This window comes from Ochotona curzoniae, unplaced genomic scaffold, assembly GCF_017591425.1.
Source record: "Ochotona curzoniae isolate NIBS_2020 unplaced genomic scaffold, NIBS_Ocur_1.0 scaffold_274, whole genome shotgun sequence".
Lineage (NCBI taxonomy): Eukaryota > Metazoa > Chordata > Mammalia > Lagomorpha > Ochotonidae > Ochotona > Ochotona curzoniae.
The window spans coordinates 6,039,138-6,061,203 of NW_024467101.1; the positions used below are offsets into that span (position 1 = coordinate 6,039,138).

General features: G+C 60.5%; 2 protein-coding genes across 2 annotated transcripts in view; both read right to left on the reverse strand.

The window, feature by feature from the left end:
* Positions 1 to 5,762: 5,762 nt before the first annotated feature.
* Positions 5,763 to 11,495, reverse strand: SUSD2 (sushi domain containing 2). The gene is made up of 14 exons (XM_041003580.1): positions 11,411 to 11,495; positions 10,131 to 10,335; positions 9,772 to 9,923; positions 9,285 to 9,452; positions 8,801 to 8,975; positions 8,516 to 8,717; positions 8,290 to 8,375; positions 7,928 to 8,196; positions 7,673 to 7,816; positions 7,374 to 7,532; positions 6,620 to 6,868; positions 6,242 to 6,514; positions 5,967 to 6,146; positions 5,763 to 5,869 (listed from the first exon to the last, which is right to left on the reverse strand). The coding sequence occupies exons 1-14, from the start codon at positions 11,493 to 11,495 to the stop codon at positions 5,763 to 5,765; spliced, it is 2,454 nt and encodes an 817-aa protein (XP_040859514.1).
* Positions 11,496 to 13,713: 2,218 nt separating this feature from the next.
* The window catches only part of CABIN1 (calcineurin binding protein 1), a 112,549-nt gene continuing 104,196 nt past the window's right edge, over positions 13,714 to 22,066 (reverse strand). Inside the window, exons 30-37 of the mRNA XM_041003467.1 lie at positions 21,366 to 21,529; positions 20,666 to 20,762; positions 19,506 to 20,177; positions 19,111 to 19,185; positions 17,885 to 18,167; positions 15,054 to 15,218; positions 14,064 to 14,290; positions 13,714 to 13,954 (exon numbers count right to left, since the gene is read on the reverse strand). Of these exons, the coding sequence (XP_040859401.1) occupies positions 13,811 to 13,954; positions 14,064 to 14,290; positions 15,054 to 15,218; positions 17,885 to 18,167; positions 19,111 to 19,185; positions 19,506 to 20,177; positions 20,666 to 20,762; positions 21,366 to 21,529 (1,827 nt within the window). The 3' untranslated portion in view covers positions 13,714 to 13,810. The remainder of the gene's footprint in view (positions 13,955 to 14,063; positions 14,291 to 15,053; positions 15,219 to 17,884; positions 18,168 to 19,110; positions 19,186 to 19,505; positions 20,178 to 20,665; positions 20,763 to 21,365; positions 21,530 to 22,066) is intronic.

The window sequence follows — 22,066 nt, forward strand, 5'->3', positions numbered from 1 at the left end:
GCTGTCCTCAGCTGCTTTCCCAGGCCACAGGCAGAGAGCTGGATGGGAAGTGACACAGCCAGGATATGAATTGGCTCCCATATGGGATCCCAGCACATGCAAGGCAAGGACTTTAGCCGCTAGGCTACCTCACTGGGCCCTCAAATAATAAATCTTAAACCATGTTTTTTTTTTTTTTTAATCTATTGGACAAAAGTACAAAGAAAAGTGACAATCCAGTTCTGTGTGGCGATTCACTGGTCGCCAACGTGTGACCTAGTGAGGTAGCCTTCGGCCCATGTGCAGGGCCAGAGCAAGTGCGAATTGTGGGGGAGATGCAGGTTAAAATAGCAGCAAGTCCTTGTGATAGCCCAGCATTTACATAATAACATCTCGAATTTTTTTTTTACTATTAAAAAATAATTGTATTTACTTGAAAGACAAAGAGAGAAAAGAGCTCTTCTAAGCTCTCATTCCTCAAATGGCCACAATAGCTGGAGCTGGGCTAGCCTGAAGCTAGGAGCCAGGAACTCCCTCTGGGTCTCCCACCTGCATGGTGGGAGCCAAGGACTTGGGCCATCTTCTGCTGCTTTCCCAGGCACGTTGTCAGCAAGTTGGATCGGGAGGGGAACAGCCAGCTGGGGCTGAACAAGCCCACAGTGCTGCTGGCCTCACAGTGTCACCTGGGCTGACCCTGACCACACTGCTGACTAAGGCGCAGGCCTGGGGCAGCGGTTACACCTCCCCGTGGAATGCCCACAATCACATATCAGGGTGCTGGGTTCACATCTTGAACCCACTTCCCATCTAGCTTCTTGCTGATGTGCTCCTGGGAAACAGGCTAAATCCCCGGGGGTCCTTGCCACCACGTGACCAACCAGGACGGAGCTCCAGGCTTCTCTCCCTTGGGGCAGTGAACCAGCAGTTGCAAGATCACTTGGTGTGTCTCTTACCTTTAAGATGTTAAAAGGGTGGGCTTGGTGCAACGGTTCAATGGCTAAATCCTCCCCTTGTGTGCGCGTATATGGGTACTGGTTTGTGTCCCAAGCTGCTTTAACTCCCGTGTTGCGAGTTGACTAACTAGCTCTAGTTAGTTGACTAACTAACTAGTTGACTAGTTAGTTGACTAACTGCCAGAAATGAGCTGGAGGCAGACTCTTACAAGTTCGGGAGTCTCTGTTCACTGGCTGGTGGCGACCAGTGGCCTGCCACATTCCACTCCACGTGGAAGCGAGGAGCAGCCCCATCAGCTGTGTTCAGGGGTCCGTAAGCAATGACCATCCCATGAGCTAAGAGCTCTGGCACATGATGCCAGGCAGTCAACCAAAATCGCATCAGTGCACACTACAAATGATCCAATGAACTGTAATGCCGTGAGAACAGATACCCAGTTTAAGCATCCTGTACTTTATCCAGTCCATAAGTCACAGCCCACCTAGCAGTGAACAGCAGAACCAGGCAAACAAGACCTTGCAATTCTATTTACAGAAAACAATTTGGGGCAATCAGCTCATCGCCTGAACTGTAAAAGAAAAGTAAGATCTCACCCTGGAATGAGACTATCTTGTAACACACCCTCTCACTGCCCTTTCGGGACTTTCAAGAATCCAAGGTCATAGCAAAGATCAGGTTCTGGACATGTTCCAGAAGTCCTAGTCTTACTGTCACCATTTTCTATTGTCTGGGCCGTGACACCCATCCAGCTCCCTGCCTGTGGCCTGGGGAAGCAGTCGAGGACAGCCCAAAGCCTTGGGACCCTGCACCCGCGTGGAAGAAGCTCCAGGCTCCTGGCTTGGGATTGGTTTAGCTCCAGCCATTGTGGCCACTTGGGGAGTGAATCCGCAGATGGCAGATCTTCCTCCCTGTCTATCCAACTTTCCAATAAAAAAATATTTTTAAAAAAGATTTATTTGTGTTTACTGCAAAGTCAGATATACGGAGAGGAGGACAGACACAATAGTCCGGATGAGTCCCACTACATACCAAGGTCACGGTTAGCTACAGAGGCCACCGTTTGGGGCAGGCATTGTAGTGTAGCGAATTAAGCCAACCCCTGAGACACCAACATCCCACAAGGGCACAGGTCTGAGTCCTGGCTGCTCCATTTGGGATCTAGTTCCGTGCTAACGGATCATAGCAGATAAGGGCCCAAGTTTTTTGGGTACAAGGACCCAAAGTGGGAGAACCAATGAATGTTCCTGGTTCCTGGAATGACCGAGTCCTGGCCGTCGCAGGGAATGCAAGATTCTCTTTTTCTCTGAGTTTCAAATAAATGAAATCCATTGTTTTATTTATCTATTTAAGTTTCTCTGCAAACACATCTACCCGGCTGCTTGTATCAGCCCCCTAGTTGTTAATCATTGTGGCTGAAGACAAGTGTTTCAAAACAGTTGATGTCATGTCTATTTTTGCCTGTGAAATTGTCCCCAGGCTCCATGGCTTCACATCTGCCCGCGGCTGTCCACGCGCGCACATTTTTATTACAAGAAGCCTGAGAAATACCCTTCATCTCCAAGTTTCTGATGGCTGATTTTGTTGTGTTTCTTTTACATTAAAAATTTTATTTGTTTTTTTAAATTTATTTTGACTTATATTTATAGGCAGATCAGATTTACAGAGAGAAGGAGAGACAGAGAGGAAGATCTTCCATCTGCTGATTTAATCCCCAAGTCACAGGTGCAGGGTTCCAAGGCTTTGGGCCGTCCTCGACTGCTTTCCTGGGCCACAAGCAGGGAGCTGGATGGGAAGCGGGGCTGCTGGGACACGAACCATCACCCATATGGGATTCCGGCACAGCAAGGTGAGGACTTTAGCCACTAGGCTACCGTGCCAGCCCCTAGAATTTAGTTTTGAAATGCTAAGTGTCAATGAGAGAGAAAGTTTCTATCCACTGCTCCACTTCCCAAATGGCTACCAAGGCCAGGGCTGAGCTGGGCTGCAGCCAGGATCCTGCAGCTCCATCCGGATGTCCCACAGAGGGGACAGGTCTCTGCTGCTTCCCCAGGTGCATATGCAGGGAACTGGATCGGAAGCAGAGCAGGTCCTGCTGTGGGAGGGGACATGTGGCTGTCCCACGAGGAATGCCAGCCCACTGGTGCACAGTGCCTGCCACCCACTTCCTGTTTCTGCAAGGTGGCTCGAGTGAGAGGGCTATGGGGACAGTGGGGGATGCTTCCCCAGGCTGTGGACCTAGCAGAGACCCGTGGCTCCCATGGTCACTATCCTCCAGGTTGTCCCACGGACTCTCCTCAAACCCATGGACGTCACAGCCTGGACCAGCCCCTCCTGCCATGCATGGGGGTCTCCTAGCAGGTCCCAGCAGAGGTCTGGCTCACGGTGGCACCTGGCTACCCCGCAGCTTGCATAAGGAACCAAACTGACTGTGTGAGTGTGTGCACACAGCAGTTCCCTGCTGTGCCTTTCCCTGAGCCAGCCACTTGCTTGCAGATGGAGGCCCTGGGGGTCAGAAGGTAGGGGGGCAGCACAGGAGGTAGGGTGTGGGAGTCTGAGGCCAAGGAACCTGCGTGTCCCCACTTCATGGGGCTCTGGCTCCTGGAGCAGGTGCCCGCTCTGCCCTTCCCCCGCCTCGCCAGGCAGTGTTGTCTCCTGGCATCACCTGCTTTCCCTGGGACCCGGCTGGCACTGCAGGGTGGGGGGGACAGGCCGTGTGGTTCTTGGTTTTGTCGCTTCCACCTCACTGTTCTCTCATTCAATCACCTGTGGGCCAAGCCCTGGGGGTGCTGCCCTGTGGAAGGGATGCTCCCCTTCCCCCCTCATTTGGTGGCCTCTGGGGACCTTCTGTCTCAGCCCAGGGTCATAGCCTCAGTCAGGTGGTGGGGCTTCCCAGTCCGGCTTGCCCCTGGCACCAGGAACATCTGCTGGCTGGGGCCAGGGCACCCCATCTCCAGCCAGGGAGGGGAGGCTGCAGAGGGGGTGGGGGTTGGAGGTGGAATGCCCTAGAGCCATCCTGGCAGGAGGCACAGATGTGGTGGTTGGTGGTGGAGGGGCGGCCTGAGATGCGGTACCCAGGACGAAGTCCCGGGGACGTAACCCCACGGGCACTCCCCAAGTCCTGCCATCACGAGTACAGATCTCTCCCTCTGAACCTTCGCTCAGTCCGTTCCTCTCCCTTCCAGTCCATCTGAGGCGAGAATCCAGCCCGTCCTTGGACCTCAGTGGGCGGCTGGGAGGTCTGGGTGCTGGACGGAGCTGTCAAGTCCATTAGCCATCCCTTCCCACTGCACCCCCTCCGTGCCATGCCTACCCAGACCAGGTAGCTGACCTCTGTTCCACTGAAAGGGGCTCACATGGCCTGGCTGGGCACAGGGATAGCCAAGGGACCCTGGGGAATGGGGAAGGCCAACCTTCGCCTTAGATCATCTGCACAGAGGAAAAGTATGTTTCCTGGTGGCCAAGAGGCCAGTCCTTATTAGCTCCACCTTGCCTGGAGCTGGTATGGGAGGGTGGGGTGAGCAGACAGGAAGCACCAGCCCTGGGCCCTTCCTGACCCACACCCCACTCTTATCTCATGCATACCCTGGAATACACACTCCTTCAGGAAGCCCTCCAGATGGGACCTTCCCCCACCCCGCCGGCATCTAGCTCGCCTGTGGCTTATTTACCAAGGGCAAGGCTAGTCAGGTGGGAGGCCGGCATTCTTGGCTGGGTCTGAGGGATGGGGTGTGACTGCACGAGGCCCCCCTGCTCTCCCCTTCCCCTAGGTGAGAGGTAACAATCCCAGCCGGGATGCTGGCCCTGGAGCAGGAGCCAAAGGCCTGCCCGCTGCTCCTGCCCTCTGCTGCCCCCGCGTGTACATCCTTGGCACTGCAGGCACACCTGCTATCAAGTGTCCTCCATCCGTAGTCAGCCTTGGGACCCATCTCCTTCTGGGGGCTCGGGGGGGCAAACTTCACGCCCATGCACCCCAGTGCGGCAACCACCCGCCTCACCACCCCATGCCTGGCTAAGCCCTCTTCTGTGCCAGGAGGAGTCGCTGTTCACGATCACAATTTTTGAGGCAGGGAGGATTATACTTCTTATTAAAGTTCTTTTAATTTTATTGAAAGGAACTCCATCCATCACAGTCTCCAGCCAGCATAGACGGCAAGGTACCAAGACCTCGAACCATCCTCAGCCAGTCGGCCCAGGCGCCTGAGGAGGGACTTAGGGACTCCAATCAGTGTTGCAATAGGAGCCCCGCTTCGCCCCTTTGGCGGAGTGTGGGGGTGGAGTTCTCTCCCCCCACTCCTGCTCTGGGACTTTGGACCATGTGTTGGGGGGGTGTCCGTTTGCACCCATCAAGGCAGCTCAGCTTGGGGTGGAGGGGAGGGCGATGGGGGAGGGGGTGGCCTGCAGATCCAGTATATCAGGGCCCACAGGGAGTGAATGAGATCGCAGCCTGGGGCGGGTCATGGTCACTGAATTCCTGGCTCCGAGGTCCTGGGGTGAACACAGCATAGGAGGGGAGGGGTGGGAAGGGATGGTGGGGCGGGGCAAGGGTCAGGGTAGGGTGGGTCTGACTCAGCCGCTCCAGGACACCAGGCCTGAAGCCTGCAGTCTGAAATGAGAGTGGGGTTGGGGGAGGCAGTGTCCTCAGTCCCCAAGTCCTGGGTGCCCATGCTTTCTCCTGGGAGGCCTCCTTCCTCCTCCTCCTCTTCTTCCTCAGGGCTGCGAAGACCACATTTTCCTACAAAGCAGGGAAGAACTGGAGCAGGTGCAGAGGATGGCAGGGACCCCACCGTCCCTCCTCTCTTCCACCTTCACCCAAGGGTCCGCCTGGGGTCTCACATGCCGCCCTTCCTATGGCGTAGCAGCAGGTAGACCAGGATCACCACGGCCACCACGCCCAGGCTTCCGAAGATGACACTTAGCAGCACAGTGTAGCTCCGCCCTTGGGAGGGGAGACGATGGCAGAGTGGGCCAGGGCAGGGGTCAGGGGTCGAGGGGAAATGGGGCAGGGGCAGTATGCACGTGGATGGCATTCTCACCTGTCTGCTGGCACTCGGGCGTGGGTGCGGACCAGGTGCCATCAGCCTGGCAGGTGCTGCTCTGGGCCCCGGCGAGGCTGAAGCCGTTGTTGCAGCTGAAGTGGACAGTAGAGCCCAGGGTGTACCTCATGCCCTCCTTGCTCCCGTTGGCAGGAGGGGCCAGCCAGCCGCAGGTGACCACTGAAAACAGGGACAAGGACGAGGGGACAGACGACAGGTCAGAGCTGGCCATCCCCTGTCAGCATGGCCCTGCCCCTGCCCTCCCCACAGCTCACCAGGCTGCAGGCTTTGCACCAGAGACCAGTGCTGCTGGTGGGCAGCCTGCGTGGCGTTGCCCACGCTCAGGCTCCCGGTGGCCAGCACGTCAAAGCGGCAGAACTGGTCGTCACCGCACAGCCTGGTCACCTCTTCCGCCTGGCCAGGGCTGAGGGTGGTTTCGTTAGGGAAGAGGGGTCTGAAGTCAGGGTCGTGCTTGGGGCGCTCCAGGAAGTTCTGCACCAGGAACTGGGAGTCGTAGGTGAGCAGAGAGGACGTGTTGTCCACGGCCCCTGCAGGGGGAGGCGAGGTCAGGGTAGGGAGCATGCAGGAGGGGTGCTCTCTCCTTGGACGGCAGTCACCCCACCCGACCCCACCACCGCACTGGGCTCACTCACAGTCGGCGCCAAACTGCAGCAGTTGCTCGGCGCTGGCGCTTGGGGGCAGCACCTGCCCGTTGCGTAGGGTGAAGTCGTCGCTGGAGTCTCCGTTGAGTGTCCCCAGGAGGCCGCGGGTGTGACTCACGAAGGACTCGGGCAGCAGCACCGACACGCTCAGGAAGGGGCCCTGCACGGCCACCTCCAGGCCGGCCCCCGAGGCCAGCATGATAGACACCTTGTCACTGGCGGCCACCGAGAGGAACATGCCTGGAACAGGAGGCCAGTGCGCAGGGGGTGAACAGGTGAAGACCGGCCCTGCGTCTGAACGCGACACTTTGTCCCCACCTCCTCCTCCCAGCCGCAGCCCGATGATGAGCCTGTGGGGTGCCCAGCCCCTGGACGTGGCAGTCACGGTCACCTGCCCCTGCCATGTCCCATGCTTCTGTACCCCTAGACCCCGTGCATCTCCCCCTGGGCATCCGACTTATAATCTCAGAGCTGCTGGGACTTGAAGGGGTCCTTGGCTGAGTGGGTCCCAGGCGTCTGCCCCCATGGGCATGATGCAAGTGCAGACATGGGTGAAGATGAACCTTAGGCCATGGTGGATGGCCTGAAGACCTCCAATAGGCCTGCCTCTCCCTCTAGTCCCGTGAACCCAGAGCAGACTCCTGGGTTGTGAGCCTCAACCCCTCGGATGCCACCTCGCTGGCTGGTCACTGCAGGCTCCCCCGGCCCTCTGCATGCAGCCCGCTGGCCTGGCCCGGCCGCTCACCCTTTAGGTCCAACCAGTTCTGTTCAGCAAAGCTCAGCACCTCCTGGTTGAGCAGCACTTGCAGGACCCCGGTGCCCTCGGCCAGGCGCACCTCCACCACATCCGAGTCTTGCTCCTGGACGGCCACCGAAGTCAGCCCCGTGGCCCGAGCCATTGTTCCTGGGGAAGCAGCAGGTGCGGAATGGGTGAGTGTGTGTGTATGTGTGTGCGTGTGAAATCCTCTTGCTTCCAGCCCTGTTTGACCCTGAGCTGTCCGATCGCCAGAGCCTCCTCCATCAGATAGGAGATCCCAGACTCACCGTCGGACATGGTCCCTGGCTGGGCCCGGGCCTGCACCCTCAGCTTGGTCGTTGATGCCTCCATCAGCACGTACTCGCCACGTCCATTAAAGGTGAAGCTGGTGCCGTCGAAGGTGACAAAGTGCGGGTCGCCAAAGGCGGAGGCTGGGGACGATGACAATGGCAGAGAAGGGGAGAGGTTACAGGAGGTGCTTATCTCGGGCACCGCTCCCGCTCGGTCCTGCCCCTCTAACCCAGGCCGGCAGCAGCACCCACCCACTCGTGGGGGCCTGTAGGTGTGGCAGTCGCTGGATGGTCGCCGCTGCATGTAGCGGTGGCACTCTGGCGCCCAGAGGCAGCAGTAGTAGAAGCTGATCACATCATAGGACCAGTGTGACAAGCCGGGTATACGCGGTGGCTGGCGGTAGGGGGGTGCACCCCAGTCGTGGCCACGGTCTGGGGTGCTGCCGCTGGTCGAATCCGCCGTCAGGAGTTGTGTGCCGTCTGCTATGTAGCAACATTGCTGGCCCGAGCCGTAGCGGGGGCTTGTGGGGCAGACAAGTCAGGGTCACCTCAGGACTGACCCACTGTTTCCCAACCCTGGGGTCCTGGTGGTCTTGGGTGGGTAGGGGGCTCACCTGGCCTGCACGGAGCGCACACAGTGCACGGCGCCTGGGTGGTACGTGCATACACTACCATGCTCGATGTCACAGCCGTAGTCTGTCTGTAAGGTCACCCACAGGGCTTGGGATCTGCTAGCCCTGCAGGGCCGGGGAGCGGGTGGTCCCCTCTGCATCCTGCCCTGCTCTCCCTCCTGTCCCCAACCCCAGCAGGGCCCTGGTGGGGAAGCAGTGGGGGGCTTACGTGGAAGCGGCCGGTGTCAGCCCGTGCCTGGGCCAGCGTACATGGGCAGTCGGGCAGCTCCTGCAAGAAGTTGGGCATTTCGTCGTCCACCTGCTCCCAGGCCAGGCACTGCTGGTGGGCCCAGCCCACTGGGTCCCTCCGGAAGTCCTCTTCCAGATGCCAGGCCAGCGCGTGGTCGTTGGTCCAGATGGCCTGCACGTTCCTGCATCACAGGAGAGCAATGGAGCTGCCAGCTGTGGGCAGAGCCACAGCATGCCCCACCCCCAGCCAGCCACCCTCGCTCACTTCTGTCCCTCAGCATTTTGGCTGGAGGTGATCCTCAGCGCTCCAATCTTCCATCGCTGGTAGGTGGGAAGTGCAGGCGTCGGGGTGAAGGTGAAGGAGCCCGAGTTGGCAACATTGGTAGCCAGTGGGTATAGGTAGGACCACTCTGCAACCCAGTTGTCAGAGTAGGGGGTCCCTGAGAGAGCAAGAGACTTCCATCAGGCGCTCCAGAGGCCAGGACAGGGCCAATGTGACAGATGATGGACATGCGGGCTGAGGGACAAGGGTGCCCTGGCTGGTCCAGCAGGGACCTGCTTAGAGCTGGATCGAGTGTTCTGGGAGCGGTTCCTTTCCATTGCCTGTACTTGTTGATCCCCTGATCCTTGATCCCAACGGGATTGTTTCTCTCCTAACCTCCCCTGGACGGAGCCTCCCATGTGGACATCCGCCCTCATCTCCACATTGTCCCGTTCTGTCCTGGTGGCTGCTGGAGCAGAGGCCTTACCCGTCTCATCGTAGCCCCAGAGTTCGATGCGAACGAACGGCGTGGACAGCACCGTGCTGTCCCAGGTCAGGCTGAGAGTGCCCGTGGTACCCGCGGTGCCGTAGTACTGCCAGCGCGTCTCGTTGACCAGTTGGGCCTTCTCCGCATCTGACACTTTGTTTTGGTGCACTACAGGGTTCAGAGTAGGGTGGGGGGAATGAAGGAGGGCTTGGCCAACATCTGGGGTGTGTGGGCTGCCCCTGGAATAAAGCGTCACAGCAGCTAAGGGACCAAGGCACCCAAGAACAGTCCTTGGAGGAGGATGCCCAAGCTGAGATTCCAGTCTGGGTGCCATCGGTTGCGGCTATGGGACTGGTTCAGCCAGAGCAGTAGGTGGGCGGGCCCGATCTCGGTGTGCATAGATTATGTACTGGGGGAAGTCCCCATGAGCCTACAATATGAGCGCAGGGCCGGGCACAGAGAGCGGAGTGGGAGGCAGAGAGCTCACCGGACAGCCAAGTGCCCGACCGAGGGAAGGAGATGCCACCATCCATGGAGATGTTGAAGGGGATATATCCGCTCTCATACAGCAGGGGTGACACACAGTGCACCTGTCCAGATGAGTCCACGTGGCCCAAGGTATCGATGCTGTCTTTGAACCTGAGGTAGGGGCCCAAGATGCACAGGTGGCTCCCTGGGATGGGGAATCCATCCAGCAAGCTCTCCCTCTGGCCTCCTGCTTGCCAGGAACCTGCCCCATGCACCCTCATCCACACCAGCTGGCATGGGACCCTCTGGGCAGGCACAGGGATTGGGGTGTGTGTGTGTGTATGGGTGGCCGGGGGGAGGATCCTTTTTGCTTCTCACCTGCAGATCACGCTATCTGCAGGGCCAGGCCACGTGAGATGCTGCACCACGAAGTCCTTGCCGCCCATCAGGGAGCCCGAGTACGGGGTAATCTTCAGACAGAAGTCCTGGAAATCGGTGCAGCAGGTGCCCAGGCCGGAGCAGGTCGGGTGGCAGGAACAGGATCCATTCTGGTCCCCACAGCGCAGGGAGCAGCTGTTCTGGGCTAGTGGGAGAGGTGGAGGGAAATAACACCCCAATACACACACACACACACACACACACACACACACACACAGAAACGCTGGTTGGAAATTGCACTGGCCACCACTGCATATGGGGCGAGAGCCGTGGGTACCAGTAGCCCACAGCCGGGGGGTCTGAGATTTTGACATAGGTTTGGGCACAAATGTGGACCCCCCGAGGCATTCTGCAGCATGGAGGAGGATCCCCTTGCTTCGCTTGGGGATGGGATGTTACGAATCCCGTGTGAACTCCATGGAGGTGAACTTGACCCTCCCCATCCCCATGGCTGAACCCTCTCCCACAAAGACAGCCTCATCTTGGTGGGCAAGCGGGGCCCACGAGGTGGTGCGCATGCATGCCTGGCTCTCTGAACGGGCTATGTATTTCCCCCAACCCGCCCTGCCTCCAGCCCCAGTACAAGTCTTGCCAGGGGAAGCCGGTCCCTGTCCTGGCTTGGCCAAGTGCATGGCTCAGCACTCAGGAGCATCAATAAATATTTATTGGTTTCAGGATGTGACAGCTCAGAGAGGTGCGGGAAGTGTGGTGGAAGGGACAGGGATGGGAGTGAGGGACAGTGGCCAGGGGGCGAGGACGAGGAAGAGGAGGAGAATAGGGCTTAGGGGTTGGTTACACACAACCCAGAAGGGGTTAGGGGCCTAGGGAGCTGGGACCACCCTCTGCTTTGCAATCTCGACCCCCTCTCAGACTTTCCCACGGTCTGCTCCACTCCCCTGCCAATGGACAGCCCAGCGTGGGGTTCCCCTTGTAACATCACATCCTGTACTGGGGCTCGAGGGACCTGCCTTCATCAGCTCCATCTCTCTCTCTCTCTCTCCCGGCACCCCCCTCTCACTCTCCCTCCCTCTCTTGAAGCTCTCCCACAGCAGCAGCCCAGCCCAGGAAGAATTCTCCTCCTGGCCAGAAGCACCGTGGACTCTCAGAAAATTCCTTTCCCCCACCTCTCACCCCAACCCCTGGCTTGATCAACAGATGGACAGAATGCAGCTGCAAAGCTGGCAGACAGCGGTAGGCAGGGTATACAGGAGAGAACTTACCTGCTACCGGCCTGGGTCCTGGGCCGGGGGTCGACGCCAGGAGCAGCAGTAGCCGCAGAGTCCAGGGCAGGAGAGCCGGCTTCATGGCCCGGCCAGTGGTCGCAGCTGCAGTGGCTTGGACAGGCGGCGGGACGAGCTCGGGTCTTTGCCAGCCTCGCCCCGCCCCGCGCTCGGCGGCCCCGCCCCGGCCCGCCCCTCGCCGGGTTCCCTCTCAAAGTCCGCAGGTGCCGCAGGGGTGAACCTGCTGCAGTCCAACCTGCCCCGTTAGCACATTCCTGGCCCACCAGCTGGGAGCACTGGGAGTGGACGTGGGGGTGGGGGTGGAGGGTGGAGAGGGATGGATGGGCCCTGGAGGGAGAGGGAAGGGAAACTGCGTCTCTGGCGTGTGATAAGCGGGATGTCCAGAGGCAATCGTTTTGAAATTTGGTTCTGACTCGGCGCCCCCAGGGTGGGGCAGGGCAGGGCAGGGCAGGGCAGGGCTGGTGCGGTGGGCTGTCCTCGCCTGTAGCACCTGGGATTCTAAGCTCTGACCCTGTTAACTGCCTCCTCGCAGCCTGGCAGGGCAAGGAGCACCTCCCAGGCAGGAAGAGGAGGAGGAGGAGGGCGATCCTGGCTGAGCCCAGGGCCAGAGGCTCCTTCAAAGGGAGGAAGGGATTAGGCAGGGAAGTGCTGGAGCCCAGCTGGGTCTCAGAGGACACGCCTGGAACTCAAAAAAGCACACCAGGTGAAGGCCACACAGATACCACGGTGGCGCTGTGGCATAGCAAATGAAGCCACTGCCCGGTGCCCTGGCGTCCCGTGTAGGTGCCGATTCTTCTTCCGGCTGCTCTACTCCCCCCCACCCCCATGGCACCTGCGGAAGCTGGCCACCGGAGACCTGGAAGAAGCTCCTGGTTTGGGGAGTGAATGAGCAGGTGGAAGACAGAAAATGCCCTTTATCTCACTCCTCCCTGTAACTAAACTAAAAAAAAAAAGAGAGAGAAATCCAAGATGGGAACTCCTTGTAACAAATCCTTATCAATGATGACAAGATCTAGGTTTCGATGCAAACTAGCCAGCGCTCAGTGAAGGACGCCTGTAGGAATGTGTAACCACTGCTTTATTCCTGGCTGGGTCTCTGGCCACAGCCGCTCCAATCTTGTCATCTGGAGCTGCTGCTGCTGCTGCTTCTTTATTTTGAAATAATTCTTTTTAAAGGTTTGTAAGAAAAAATTTCATTGGAAAGTCACATATACAGAGAGGAGAGCCAGAGGAGACACTGGAAGATCTTTTATCAGTTGGTCCACTCCCCAAATGGCCGCAATGGCCAGAGCTGAGCTGATTCAGTCAGGATCCTGGAGCCTCTTCCGGGTCTCCCACGCGGATACAGGGTCCCAAGGTTTTGGGCTGTCCTCGACTGCTTTCCCAGGCCACAAGCAGGGAGCTGGATGGGAAGTGGGGCCACTGAACACGAACTGGCACCCACATGGTGTCTTGGTGTGTGCAAGGCGAGGACTTTAGCCACTAGGCTACTGCGCTGGGCCTGGAGCTCCTTCTGCTTACTTCTGTCAAACTTCACTTCTGCTCTCACTGTGGCCTTGGAGATGGTCATGGATGGCAGAGATGGGCTCAGCTCATTAGCTGTGCCTGCAGCCGCTAGGCAGGTGGGGGGCAGGGAGAAGGGGGAAGCCAGCTGGGGAGCTGGATGTGGGACCGAGGCCAGCTCCTGAGGGGTATGTGTGTGTTAGAGGTTCCGAACCAGGCCCAGGGGCTCCCAAGCGCCCCCTGCACAGAGCGGCTCTGCACCCCATTGAAGACACTACAGGGACACCCCTCCAAAAAAAGAGAACCTAGGTGGGCCACCTGAGGGCTAGGCCAGTCCTGGGCCCCACCCCGGGCTTGGGGTATCAGAGTTAGCTTCCTAGTTCTGGATCTGAGCATCGACAGAAGAGGAGCAGGGAGCGCTGGGTGTGCGGGCTGGCTGTGGTTCTGCTCCCAGGGGTAGGATCTGGGGGCTGGCGAGGCAGGTCCAGCTGGGTCCCATCTAGCTCTGGCGCCTCCGCTTCCAGGGATCTGGGTCATTCTCTCCCTTGTGTGTCTTCGTTGTGGGCTCGGGGCCCACAGGCTGAGGCGCTTGTCCCACAGCTGGACAGGGCTGGGTGAGGCGAGCCAGAACAGCCGCCCCTCCTCCACGGTACCTCACCGGGAGTGGAGTGGGGCTCCCCAGCCCTGCACACAGCCCTCCCATGCTGGACCCTCCATAAACAGAGGCCAAGACAACTGTTTCATCTTTATTAGAAAAGAAACAAAACAAACAAACAAAAGGGGTGGGTTGTGGGATGGAGTGTGGGGTGTGGGCATGGACGGGGGCACCGGGTTCACGAGGCCAACGGCCATTTCACAGGACAGGGCGCGCGGCCCTCACAGGTCCATGCAGTCATCATCCTCATCTGTCTCACTCTCCAGCGAGGACTCCTGGCTGGATGTTTCCAGAACCTCCAGGGCCGGCTGGCACAGGCTCTCCTTCCGCACGTTGGCAGCCGACTGGGCGGACAGGATGGCCGACTGTGCATGAGCAGGGCAGAGCAGCCGGTGGTCAGGGCTGCCCTGGTCCTACCCCCTTCCCCCACCCCTGTACCCTGCAAACCTCCCCTGCCCCTACAGTCAGAGTCACCTTCAGCTTCTGCTTGGTCTCCTCGGAGATGCTGCCTTTTGGGGAGAGCAGGGTTGGGGTGGGCGGTGTGACAGTGATCTCCGGGGGGAACTTGGTGGCAGCCGAGGGGATGACCAGCTTCGGCATGTTGGGCAAGAGTCGTGCCCTGGCTCGGCACGGCTCGGTCTTATTTGTGTGGCCCTCAGGTGGCTGGGTGTTCCCACTGCTGGGCACCTTGGAGCAGGCGGCTGTGTGGGGGGAGACCTCAAGAGAATGAGCCAGCCTCGCTCATGGTCTTCCGAGCTGGACCAGCCCTTGACCAGCTTGGGCCTTAGCCACAGCCCTGCTGCATGCCCCCCACCCTTGAGGGTCCTAGGATGGACACTGAGCTGGCCCCCAGGGCGGGCGAGTGAACGAGGCCAGGAGATGCCTGGACAGGGGGCGCTGCAGGTTGTGGCCAATCTCGGGGCTGCTGTGTGAGCCGGGAGTGCCTGGCCGGCCCTGCATTCCTCCACAGCCCTATGACTGTAAAAGGAGTGTGGTTTGACTCAGAGCCCGTGCTGGGTCCCCACAGGCCTGGAGACACTCCCACTGTCCCTAGTGGCTGGTGGGGTGGGGGAGGGAAGAGGCCCGAGCTGGGGGTCCCAAGGGGCCTAGCTATCAGGCCAACTGGTGGTGGGAAAGGGGATGTTTGTCTGGCCCAGCCCAAGCTGGCCACCCTGTCCGCCTGCCTGCTGACGAGCCCCGGGCACGGGGCCCAAGCTCCTCCCTACCCACGCCTGCGTGAGGCCGCACTCTGTAAAGCCAGGGCTGGGGAAAGAGGTTCCGGGGCCCTTCTCCCAGGCCCTGGCACTGCAGCAGACCTGTGGGACTCTGCAGCCTTCCCCTCACCCCTGCCCACACCCCCCCATCCCACCAGATGCTGCTGCCTCCTCCTCCAGGAGGCTTCCCCTGCTTGCCATGGGGTGACAATGCAGCTGCTGGCCCTGGGCTGTCTGTGGTTCACCTTACCTTGGCTGCAGGTGGGCTCTGGTCCCGTCTGGGGGGCAGTCTCCACCGGCCAGCAGGGAGGCTCTGCCGGGGGTCCCGTGGGGGCCGGCTTCAACTGCTGGCTCTGTCGCGGCTCCTGGGGTTGGAAGCTAGGGCCCTCGGCCACTCCGGCCAGCTCCTCTCTCTCTGTGCGGACATGAGACTGGCTGTGAGGGATGACCCAGGCCATGGCCCCGTGCCCCATGTCCGGTGAAGCCACATCACGTGGGAGGGTGAGCTTGTGGGGAGGGGTGGTGTCTCCTTTTCCTTCCAATACATGGTGGGGGAGAGAGGGGAAGCGAGGGGCCACTGGAATCCAAACATGCCACGTTAGACCCCACCTTCCCTGGCACGAAGCAGGGGCTAGGAATGGTCTGGGTTGTGCCAAGGACTAGCCAGGCCCCCGGGGTGAGGGCCGGTGCCTGTGGCTGCTGGCCAGGCAGTTACTTAGCACAGGCGCTGTGGGCCCCGGCCTCCTCCTTTCCCCATCTCCTACGTGGCCTCTTGGCTTCCTTCTTCTCGCTCAGGCCCTACCAGGAACGCCTTTCTCCTCCACTCGAGTGGAGAAAGCCAGTCTCTTCCTGGGCTCTTGGGGGGCGCATCTAGCTTCCAGAGGCCCACTAAACTTGCCCAGGGCCCAAGCTACTACTTCAAAAGGGCCACTCTTTCTCTTTTTTCAGGCCCATTGCCTCTGACAGCGGTCAGCAGGCAGAGTGAGCACTGAGCAGGTGGCAGCAGGGCTTGGAGGGCAGGGCACACGGTGTGGGGGCATGCACAGGTGTGAGGGTGTGCCTGCATTTTCTGGCTGATAGGAATCTCTCTATGGGACAGGAATGTGATAGGGTGGAGCTGGCACACCCGGGCTTGGGGCTAGGGCTGGCTGCATAGCAGGTGGAGGGTGCTCCTCCTAGGGTGGGGCTGGCTCCCTCCTGGGGGATGCTCTGAAGGGCACCCGCTCAGGTGACAGTTTACCCACCCCAGGGCTTCCTTCTTGGGCAGCCTGCCAGCGGGGAGAACAACACCTGCTCCCAGGTCAAATCAGATCCTCTGCCACGTGGCAGCCCTGCACAGCCCAGACTGGGTGGCCCACGTGCTGTCTTGGCACTCCTGTGTGGGTAACTACAGGGAAAGGGGGGCCCCGCCTGCCCTCTGTCTCCCCCAGGATTCGGTGGGAAGCAGGTGGCTGGGCTTTGCGGTGGGAAGCATTCTTTGCGGTGGGAAGCAGGTGGCTGGGCTGAAGTCCTGGACTTTTGGGACTGCTCTTCTTGCTCCCTAGGCTAGCCTTGCAGCCTGGATGTCTGCCAGGCTTGTGTCCCAGGAGGCCCCTGGGCCTGGCTTCTCAGGACATGCATGGGTCTGGCCATCCAGTCGCCCCAGCCTCATGGGTGGGTGGTGCTCAGCCTAGGCAGGAGCCCTTCCTTCACACTTCCACCCTGCTCCATTTTCAGGGCTAGGATGGGCGCCCTACTTGTTCTAGAGTGAGGTGTGCAGGAGATGGGGGTCTGGGTGGGCAGGCAAGGAGGGCTGGGGGAAGGAGGTGGCATTGGGCAGCGCCACGGGACAAACCCAGGGCTGAGTTCTCAGGGTGCATCTGCCAGGGCCTGCAGGAGCGAGCTCCCCACTATAAGCCAGGGGACGTGTGAGCGTGCCTCTGTCCCAGGCCAAGGCCACTGTGGCAGGGCGAATGGACACTACGGACAGGCCGCCTCTGCAGGTATACTCTGTTCTCAAGCCCAAAGTAGGGCCCCATGTCACCCCACTAGACTCAGTGGGGTACTCTGTTCTGGCCTGGTGTCCCTCCTGTTTAGAAGATTCTGGAAGTGCCTGCCTGGGCCCGGCCCTATAGCCAAGTACCACCTGCTCTGGGACCCATGGCTGTCTCTAGGCGTGCAACAGAGGTGGCTGTGGCACCTGGCCATGGGCCGTGAGAGGGGAAGTGATGTATCCATGTGACGGCTGTTGGGAGGGCTGCGGTGACTGGCCGAAGACCTGTGTGTCATGGTGGCCGGTCCTCCCCGAGAGATGCTGGCTAGACAGAGTGCATTCAGCATGTGCCCACAGCCTGCCCTGGCTCAGGTACAGTGAGGGAGGGTCCCTCGGGTGAGGTTCTTAGGTTCCACCTGCCCTCACCCCACCCCTATAACTGTCACTTGTGTCATCTTCGGCATGGCATTCTCAGGAGCAGTGGGTCCCCCAAGGTCAGCCCACTGACCAGGCCAGCAGGCTTATCTCTTCTGATTACCCCTCCCTTGCCCCTGCACCGAGCCTCAAGAGATGAACCAGTGTCCTATGATGGGCAACTTTACAGCCTGACCAGGGGCCCCAGGATGGGGTCACCAGCGCCGAGCCCACGCACCCTAGATCCCAAGGATCTCCACCAACAGAGTGGCAGAGCCACCTACCCCAACTGTCCAGCCTGCCCCGTCCCTCCTCCTGCACAGGGTGGTGGGTGTAGGCAGACTCTGTGTTGCATACTGTCAGGCACCGCGGCCTGCCTAGGATCAGGCTGCTCCTGTTGCCCGCAGGGTGGCCTCAGCTGGGCCAGGAGAAGCAAACCACAACAATGACAAACACATGGGTGGCAGCTCCCTGTGTCCTCCTCACCCCACCTGTCTAGACGCGGCACCTAGACAGCCCCGGTCCCTGTCTGCAAGTGGCTGACGAGGGCACCTGCCTCCTCCAGGGGACCCCCAGGCTAGAGGGCATGCCTGCCCACCTCCTGCCTGTGCTCTCCACAACAGGAGGACTTTGTGGACAGCCAGTGGTAGGCACCTGGACCTCATTGTGCTGGGTGGTCCTGGGGTGGGACTCACCTGGGCCCGGAGGGGCCATGCTGGGGGTGGCCTCTGGCCTGTGTGGCCGGGAGTGCCCGCTGTCCTTGGATGTGTGTGGGGTGGAGGTGGAGGATGAGGCTGGACAGGTGACAATGGCCGTGGTGTTGGCCAGCGCAGGGCGAGGCTTGGCTTGGGTGTCGTTGGGCCTCTGGTGGGCATCAGCCTGCATGGGGTCGGGGGCCGTGGGGGCCACTGCTGCAGGAAAGAAGTTCTCTCGGCTGTCCTTGGGGTGCTTCGGGGTGGTAGGTGTGTCCCCAGAGGCCTGCGATGGCAGATGGGAGATGAGCAGGGACCTCAGCAGGGCCCTAAAGGTGCAACTCACGGAGGACACAGGCAGGTGGCCAGTGGGAACTCAGGGTCTGGCTAGGACTCTGGGCATGGGGGTGCAGCATCTGATCTGCGGACCAACCCCAAGAATGGGAGGACCCATGGGAGCTGGTGGGCAGGACTCTGAACGTCTGGGCTTAAGCTCCCCGGGATGCCCCCAAGCAGGTTGCCAGGGGAGCCAGGGGCCTTCAGGGCACTTTCCACATGGCCACCTGCCTTCATTCCCCATTGGAAGTCCAACCCTCCCTGGATGGGGGTTTAGGAGAAAGCAAGAAAGGGCAGGGTGCCCCCCAGGCAGTCCTCTGCCCAGCACCAGGCCTGCTATGGGTCTGGGTGGGCCCCAGCTCCCATATGTGGGTGCAGGAGCCCCATGTCTGCTTGTGACTTTGTGGGTTCCCACCAATGTTCCAACCCCAGCTCTGCACGCCGGGGGACTGCCCTGTGGTGGGGGGGTGGGGTTGCTGCATAGTCCACCCTGGTAAAGGTAGAATAGGAGGGTTCCAAGAGGTCCAGAGTGGCCGTGAGTGACACTCAGGGTGCCTGGCCCCACAGAGGGGCCACAGTTGGTCACCCATCACTGTCAGGGCTGACCTTCCACATCCACAGAGGTCCTGAGCACCCTCTGGGATAGACCATGAGCAAAACAGATACCTCCCTTGAGCTGGTTAGGGGTGGGCCAGGGACTGACCTTCTCCCCCAACTCCAGAGCCTGGTACGTGGCTTTGGGGATTGTGCAGGTGGCCACTGGGCAGTGCCTTCCCTGCTTCCCTCCCCCTTTCCCAGTCCTACCAGCCAAGGTTCATCAGAGTTAGGACACGCTGACCCAGCCCTGCCTGGGGCCACCTGCAAAGGAGGGGAGGGCTGGCTCTATGGCTTACTTGTCTCTGGGCGGCAGCCCCAAGGTGGACCTGACAGAACTTCACGGCCTGCTCCAGCGCTGCCTCCTCGTCCACCTGAGAGGGCACAGGCATTGCATTGACAAAGTTGGTCCAAACTCCGTAAGATCCCCTCCCAGTCCCCCACCAGTGCTGGTCACACTTTGTTCCCACCCCCAGTCCTACCCAGGGAAGATGAACAGGTGTTCATCTATGAAACCCCTGGCAGCGTTGGGGGCAGTGCCAAGTACAGACCCAGCCATCCCTCCGACCACACCGAGTTCACTTCCACAGCAGTTACCCAGAGCCCTGAGGCTGGAAGAGGCCTGACACCTTTGCCCAGATGTCTTCCCCGGGGAGCCTCCCACACAAACCGGAGCCCTGGCCCTGGCGTGCACCTGCTTGATGAGCATGTAGGTCTCAGACATGATCCTCTCGATGCGGCCCAGGTCGTAGGCCACGCCCTTCTGGCCCTGCTGCCACACACGGTACGCATCCAGGAGCAGCGTCTTGCCTGACTCTGTGTCCTCCAGGAGCTTCCTCTTGCGGCTGGGCCTTGGGGGTGGCTCGTCGGCATGGCTGCCCGCCCGGGCGCCCACGGTGGTGGGGGTGGAGAGGGCAGGAGTGAGCAAGGCTGGGGGTGCGGGCTGCTGCCTGGTACTGATGCTCAGCTCCTCCAGGGACAGCTCGGTGGGCCGGCTCTCGGGGACCCGGTCCCTGGGGAGGCGCCCGGGTGGCAGGGGGGGTGTCCGCTCTGTATCGGGGGCACGGCGGCCAGTGGCCTCCCCTGTGTCCATGGGCTCAGCAGGCCCCAGCCGTGGGCTCTCCTTGTCCCTCCGCTCCCCGCCCTGCTCGGCGCTGTCTCCCGAGTCCATGGCTACTGGCCGGTGGTTTGGGGGTACCGCTCTGCCCCCTGACTCAGGCCCTGTCCCGGAGCCATCAGCCAGAGGGGGTTTCTTGGGGTGGGGAAGGCCGCCCTCCTGGCCTCCCTCAGGACTGGCCTTGTGGGAGGCGTCAGTGGTCATCCTGGGTCCTGGGGGGCCGCCCTTGGACCCTGGCCGTTCTGATCCCTAGGGGGAGCGAAAGGAACAAGGTGTTGTTGGTGTCTTGGCTGCACACTGTGGCACACCTCTGGGTGCCAGGGGAGCCCTACATGGGGCTCACCCACCCTCTCTGCTCCTCTCGCCACCCCAGCACCCTCTTTCAGGCTGCACTGGAGCCAGGGACTTCTATGTAGCCTTGGGCTCTGAGTGTTATGTGGGAAGGGGGTATATGCCAAGTCTTGGGCAGCAGGTCCCCCCAACCCTGCCACTGGGCATGGGTGCTGGGGCTCCTGAACTGCTTCTTCAGGCTCCCTGGCCTTTGGAGGCCCAGTTGTGCCCTCCTTAAAGACGAGAGGAGGACAAAGCCCAGTGTTCTCATTGGTGTTGTTCAGAGCTCAGGGTGCCTGGCCCCACAGAGGGGCCACAGTTGGTCACCCATCACTGTCAGGGCTGACCTTCCACATCCACAGCAGGAGGAGGGGATCCATGGGTGTGCTGGGCTGGGGGTACGGTACCTCAGCAAGCTCGCTCAGCGTGTCTTCCAGCACCTTCACTGTGAGAATGAAGGCCCGCTGTGCCAGGACCTGGCGGTCAGCATCTCGCAGATATTTCCTGTGGTCCCGTGGGGTGGGCCAGGGAGGATGGGAGAGTGTCAGACTCCACATGGGCCCCAAGCTCCTCCTTGGTTCTGGGGAGATCCTGGCCTGCCTCCTGCCTACCTCCTGATTCGGGTGGGAGGACTCTGCTGTCCCTAGAAGCCTCCTGGAACTTCTAACCTCACCCAGCTGAGTCCACGGGCCCACCCTGCTGGTGGCTGCAGTGCTGGCACCAGGGCTCACAGCCAGGCCAGACCCCCAGATCCCAGGACTTCCACGCCCCATCACACCTGGTGCAGACACGTCCTCTGGGCTGTCCCACACCCCCACCTTTCAACACCTGCCCCATTACTAGTGGCTGTTGCTGGAGTTACCATGGCTACTACCACAATACATATTCCCCCCCCCCCCCCCCCCCCCCGCCAAACTGACAGCACCTTGAAAGTCCTAAGAGAGGGGGAAGTCCTGCTGTGGAGCTCAAGGCCAGCAGTGGGGAAGGCCTGTGTGGTCTCTGGGGTGCTCAGATGCACGGCATGGGGACGGCACAGGGTTGGTCACAGACTCTGGGCCAGAGGGGTTTCCCCGAGGAGGCACACTGGGGGAAGCAGAGCTCACTCACTTGCCCTGGTCTGGGGTCCGCTGCAGCATGGAGGACACCTTCAGCAGAGTGCTGTGGTCCCCGAGCTGGGCCAGCACCTTGAGCAGCAGGACGATGGAGCGGTTCATGTGCCAGGCGAAGCTGCCTGGCCGGTCGATCTCGTCCACGGGGATCCGCCAGATGCCCTGCAGATGGACGGGGCCAGGCGTGGGGTAGGGACCCGTGAGAAGGGAACACTCAGGAACACAGCCATGGTGCCAAAACAGATGTTGTCCTCCCACTGTCCTGCTGGGTTCTTCTGCATCAGTGCCCAGGGAGCCACGCACGGCTCCCAGGACGCCAAGCCCTCCCTCTGGCCAAAGCTCTGGTCCCGTCACTTCTCAATATCTGTCCCACTGGACTGTGAGGGCTGAGCTGTGGGAAGGCTGGCCCTGGATACCCCCGGCCATCCATCAACCAGCTCCAGGCCCTGGTGCCCGGTGCTGTCGCTGGTGCCCAGGGTGGCGTGTGATTTTGCTAACTGAGACTCCTCCCCACTCCCATCCCTTGGCTAGCCTCTGAAGCTCCTCCTTCCAAGGGACCCCTGACCCAGGTGGAGGTGTGGGGTCTACCTTGGGGAAGATGAGTAAGAGGACTGCATTTGGGGTGCAGTGTGAGGCAGGGAGCTGCTGACTTTTCCATGCCTCTCTAGAAAGTGATCCCAGACAGGCTGGGGATACCTG